This window comes from Cylas formicarius, unplaced genomic scaffold (assembly GCF_029955315.1).
Source record: "Cylas formicarius isolate icCylForm1 unplaced genomic scaffold, icCylForm1.1 PGA_scaffold_7__23_contigs__length_41026272, whole genome shotgun sequence".
NCBI classification, from domain to species: Eukaryota; Metazoa; Arthropoda; class Insecta; order Coleoptera; family Brentidae; genus Cylas; species Cylas formicarius.
Genome location: NW_026844352.1, coordinates 31,247,979 through 31,253,978, shown reverse-complemented (window position 1 = coordinate 31,253,978; position 6,000 = coordinate 31,247,979). Strand labels below are relative to the sequence as shown.

Below are 6,000 nucleotides of genomic sequence, written 5' to 3'. Positions count from 1 at the left end.
TATAACTTTCAAACGGCTTGGGATAACCATTTGAAATTTGGAAGGATTAATATAGGCTGAATGTCCAATTTTTTGACAATATGTAATAACTGGTTACACTTCCGGTTTGAATGAAACGGAACTTTCGAATTTTAAAAGGCGCAACCTATATTTTTTTTGCATTTTTGGATTCAGGAGATTATTGTGCGTAGGATAGGAAGGTTTTTCTCTTTTTTGTTGGGTTTTTAATTTTTTTTTGAAAGTGGTATATCAACGTGTGTTACTGTAAGACAAGTTATACATTGACACATTGAGCTTTGTATTTATTTGAATTAAATAAGTGCGATAGATATTTACCTAATAACCAATTTATTTTAAGATGAAACTTACATAGAAAATTTCCTCCTTCTTGTATACGACACTCCGTGGCTCTAGAACTTACATTCGCTGAAAGCCTTCCTAACATTTCTAGAGTTATACTATCAAATGCAGCCGATATTCTCGGCTGTAATTCTGAGAGAAACATAAACACGGTCTTTCCCGTACCCCCAAATAAAAAAGTCTAACGGTGTCAAGTCCGGCGACCATGGGGACCAATTGACTGGACCGTGTGTTGAGATTAGTCTATCCCCATAAACATCACGTAGGTGTTCAGTGACATCTCTAAAATCATGGGGAGGCGCGCCATCCTGCTGAAAATACATATTTAATGCCACGGCAAGAGGTAAATCATCTATGGAGTCTTCAATCTCATTTCTTAGGAATTGTAAATATCGTGCACCAGTTAAGGCCCCATGAAAAAAAAAACAGATTTAATAATTCGCCTTCCTATCACTCCTGCCTAAACATTGATTCCAAACCGCTGTTGAAACTGTCCGGGACGAATCATTCTTTTATTATTTATAGACCAGTGTTAAGGCCGGTCCAGACACTCCGTTTTGCACAACGTTTTGTCTCCGCAGTTCAAGACGTTGCAGACAAAACGTTGCGTGTGGACCGGAAAACTGCGCAGTTTTGAGTCCGTCGGGAGGACTGCACAGTTGCAGCGATAACTGATCTCGTGAGCTCTGAAAACCGTGACCTGCGCAGACATGTCGTTGCGTGTGGACACTTACTCCGTTTTCCAATCCGTTTTGTTCCTCAGTTTTCTCTAATCATCCGACCATGGCAGATCTGCGGCAATGTTCTCGCGAGTTTTTGACGGATTTTATTTCACATTATGAAAGTTTTCCGTGCCTTTGGCGAGTTAAATCTAAAGAGTACAGTGACAGGGACAAAAAGGGGGAAGCGTACGAGAGATTGGTTGAAAAGTTCAAAGAAATAGATGTCAACGCGAGCAGGGAGACAGTGGTGAAGAAAATCAATTCTTTGAGAAGCGTTTATCGCAAAGAATTGGCAAAGGTAAACAAATCGATTCGATCTGGGGCTGGAGAAGACGAAATTTACAAGCCATCTCTGTGGTATTTCGATTTGCTGCATTTTCTCAATGATCAGGAGACACCAAGGCCGTCGAGGAATACCATGGACGAAAGTGAAGAGTCTGTAAACTGCGACTAATCATCACAACTGGTAAGAAAAAAAACAACAAAATTTCCTATTATTACCTAATCGCTTTATTAACTGAAACATATTCTTTTACTTAATAGGTACAATCAGCTTTTACAATGTTTATTACAAGTGTCTACTAAAAAATTACAAGTACCAAATAATTATTTATGTACGCCATTCATTGTTTAAAGTTATAAATCTATCTTGCCAAGGAACAGACCCCTCATTGTTCAAGTACTCCTTGAAATGATCTCTGACCCCGTTAGCATTGTTCAACATGTGGCCTCTTGGTCCACGCTGTAGGTCGTGCACTAATTCTGGGTTACATCTTTCACCTAATTGAACAGTACATTCAGAAATATTTTCCTGATCCATACTTTCTGGAGGGGTGTAGTTTTGGGGGGACTTTCTCCGCAAAAAGTTGTGTAAAGCGCAACACGCAAGAACTACAGTATCGACGTTGTGCATCTTTAAATTAATACTTGTGTGGAAAATACGAAATCGGGAAGCCAAAATGCCGAATGTGTTTTCAACAACACGCCTCGCCCTAGATAGGCGGTAATTAAAAATTCTTCGGTCCCTTGTTAATGTTTCTCGTCGATATGGTTTGAGAAGGTCTGGACGCATAGCGAAGGCTTCATCCCCAACAAAAACATATCTTAAAACTCTGTTTGAACTTCCAATGGATCGGGGTTTTGGAATTTTTAACTCTTTGTTAACGAGTTTTTCATAAAATTGAGTGTTATTTATGACTCCTCCATCTGAGATCCGACCGTTTGTTCCAATATCACAATACAAAAACTCGCAATTGGCATTGGCTATTGCCATAAGAACAACACTGTGTGTTTTTTTGTAATTGAAATAATAGGACCCACTTCCTTTAGGTGGCACAATTCTAATATGTTTTCCGTCAATTGACCCTAAACAATGAAGGAACTGCCACATTCTTTCAAACTCCGCTGCAACTTCCATCCACTCCTCTTCAGTCTTGGGAAACTGAAACAAAACAAAAAAAGAAGAAATATTGCAAGAGTTTCATCATTGAAAATTTGTAAAAATAATAAAAATATGGAGATCAATAATACATTTATTGTTTAATATTTTCAGGTGGAAGACGATGTGCAAGAAACTGTTATTGACAGTGGGCCCAGTGAAGCTGCTACTACCCCTGCTACTCCTGCTTCCGAAGCATCTACGAGTACTTCCCATTCTGTCAATACCTCGCACAAGTTAACTCGTAACAAGAGGAAGGCTGTTGGGAATGATGATGGCACAATTGAAGTCCTGCAGGTGATAGGGAAGAAACTGGAATCGCTACAGGCAGATGATGCATTTCAGGTATTCGGAAAACATGTGGCTAATAAACTCAGAGAAGTCCCGAATTCACAAAACATAATTGCTCAGAAACTAATTTCCGACGTTTTATTCGAAGCTGAGTTGGGTACGCTTACCAGAAATTTTCGAATTGTTGACATGAAAAGCCAGCGACAAGATGATTTTGGTTCAATGAATGCCACGAATTATTGGCCTCAACAGAATACGCCACATCAAATCAGAATGCAACAAAATCTTTCTTCACAAGTTGGACAATACCACTCCTTCTCGCAGCAGCCGCAGCCTATGCCACATAACTACGCCCCCGAACAAATACCTCACACTCAGGAGTATGAAACAATTGGGAAAATTCCGGCAGTTTCATGCATCATCCCACAGCAAGGTGAACAAGATGTACAGACACGCGCCCACCAAGCCCCTGCCCACTCTCCCGTTGGAACCTACTTGTCATCATTTCAACCAAACTGAAGTATACTTGCGTGCATTTCTATTGCTTACCATAATAACTTTTCTACAATAATAAAGTTTATAATGTTCAATTAAATAATAAATCGTTTATGGAAAATAACAATATTTCTTACCTTCAAGTAATCCTTCTTCAGCACCTTGTAGATAGCTTCACATGTTTCGGGAATGATTTCACTTAGCGATTGTTTTGATATAATTGTTGTGAGCTCCAGGTCTTTGTAACTTCTGCCGGTTGCCAAAAATCTTAAAGTTGCTGTTAGCCTTTCATGTGGTGATATTGTTGCTCTCATACAAGTATTTTCTTTCTTGATATGCGGTGTCACTAATTCCAATAAGTAAATATACGTGTCCATGTCCATTCTCAAGTAGTTTCGCCAATCATTAGGTTCGTCGCGTAATTCACTCAATAATCTTATATGGGAAAAGTCCCGCCTTTTTAAAAGCCATTTCCGTGACCATTTTGAACGAACGGTTCCTCTGATGTGTTCCAATCTTTTTTTTTTTTACAATACAGCAGGCGAAAATTGACCACAGGAGAACCTCCTCCATGGCGATATCACACAAAACTGAGCGGAAAATACAAGACTGCACCGTCAAGACTGTACCGTCTGGACGCTCAAAGTTGCAACGGTTTCATTCCGTCTTAAAACTGCGCGGATTTAAAACGTTGTGCAAAACGGAGTGTCTGGACCGGCCTTTAAGTTAACGGAATTATTATTCTCGTCATGTTTATCTAAGAGCCAATTACAATATCGAAGTCTTCTTACTAAGTCAGTTTCATAAAGATGTTGTTAACGGTTAGACTTAACCATTGATTGAAACATTTTCATTTCCAGCTTTCTAAAGAAAGAATGTGCTGGAAGGCGATGTCCAGGATAGCGGGCTGCATACAATGCACGGGCCTGTCGAGGGTTTTTTTTTGCAGTCCCCGTATATCGAGTTTTTCTCCATTTGTAAATTGATCATTGTTTTCCATGATAATCCAAATCGATAACACGACAAAATCGATAATCAGATAAAAATGTACAAACTGTCAGTATTTTCAATCATGCCGATTTGATGATGAATTGTAGCAAAACCACTTGAGTAATATTTTGTTTCTATAAAAATGTATTTACTTATTTGATTTTTTCCTTTCTGTGAGCTTATTTTTCAAATGTTAAAAATTCTTGTGTCGAAATGTTACAAAAAAAGTACCGGTTCAAAAAAGTTTTTGTTCTCACTAGGGTGCTATTTGAAAAAACTAGGTTATCCTAAAAAATTAATAGTTCATTACATTAAATGCTATTTACCACATGATCAAGTGACTCGGTAAACAGTATTTATGATGGTCATAGCCTCCTAGACACAATTTACAACAGTAAATAGAATTTAAAAAAAAAGACAAAAAAAAAAGTGAGAAAAATGCAAAAATGCAAAAAATATAGGGTGTGCAATTTAAAATTCGAAAGTTCCTATCATTTTCGCTACTACATATTTTCAAAAAAATTGACTTTCAGCCTACATTAATCCATCGAAATTTCAAATCGCTAGCTACCTCAAGTCGTTTAAAAGTTATATTGTTAATTTTATTTTATTATTTGAATGACCTAACACATTTGTGTGTGATATTTTGGTATTCTTTACTTACTGATATAGTATCACAAAAATTTAAAATTTTTCACTGGAAAATTTTTTGTTTCTCTGAAAACATTTCCACAGCAACTATTTACGCAGAACAAAAAAATTAAATTTTGAATTTTGAACAAATAAGCTTTGGCAGTGCGACCGCAATATAGAAACAAATGATTACTGGCAGTTGCTAAACTGAGTATTTAACTGGAAAGCCAAATGCACTTTGTAGGTTTTGTTTTAATCTTTTAAATAAATTTCAAAAATGAACGTTAAACGCGTACTGAGTAACATTTTTCAAAGAACCGCTGGCAGAAATCTATTTTCTAGTACTACTTTATTAGTTTTGCTTAGTTTTGTTCATCTTACGTGATGTATTGTTTTTGTCGCTTTTTTCAAACTGACTCTAATTTTCGACAGTATTTCACAATCTCCCGAAAAAATCTTAATACAAGTTGCTTGCTGTAGCAGCATTCTTCTCGGCTTTTATAAAACAAACTATAATATGCCATTTATTTAAAGGGCCAAATCAAAACTTGACGTTTTATATAATACGTAATAATTATTTTTTAAACGAATTAAATGTTTTCAATTTCCCAGTATTATAAATTTGTATGAATTTTTTAGGAACATAAATTATTTTTATTTAATTTTTTATCAATATGTGCAGAAAATATTGTTTGATGATTGTAAATTAGATTATTAAACAACGAGAACACCTCATTGTCCCATTTACATAAATAAATAAGTGAAAGACAACAACACCCCATTACTTACAGTCTTTCTAATGTAAAATATGCCTCGAGCCGTTTCCATACTGAATATTGCATAGTAGTTTCATCCACGTGTTGAAGCAATTGCATAAAAATTAATTTTCACAAACGTAGGCCATAATACTGAACGCTGCGTACATAAAAATCTTAAGCCGTTTCAGATACCTATTTGTCGTTTACTACTAACATTCTAAATTATAGTATATATTGCTTTACACCAAAAAAAATGTCTGCGACGTTTATATTAACCGCCCATAACGTGGGTCTAAAAAACTCACCGTATATG

General features: G+C 36.4%; 1 protein-coding gene across 1 annotated transcript; it reads left to right on the top strand.

Moving 5' to 3' along the window:
* Positions 1-2,628: 2,628 nt before the first annotated feature.
* LOC132704872 (uncharacterized) lies at positions 2,629-3,574 on the top strand (the record flags this gene model as incomplete). Its single annotated transcript, XM_060675174.1, has 1 exon — positions 2,629-3,574. A coding segment is annotated over one exon (702 nt), but the record flags the coding sequence as incomplete, so codon positions are not given.
* Between the last annotated feature and the right edge of the window lie 2,426 nt (positions 3,575-6,000).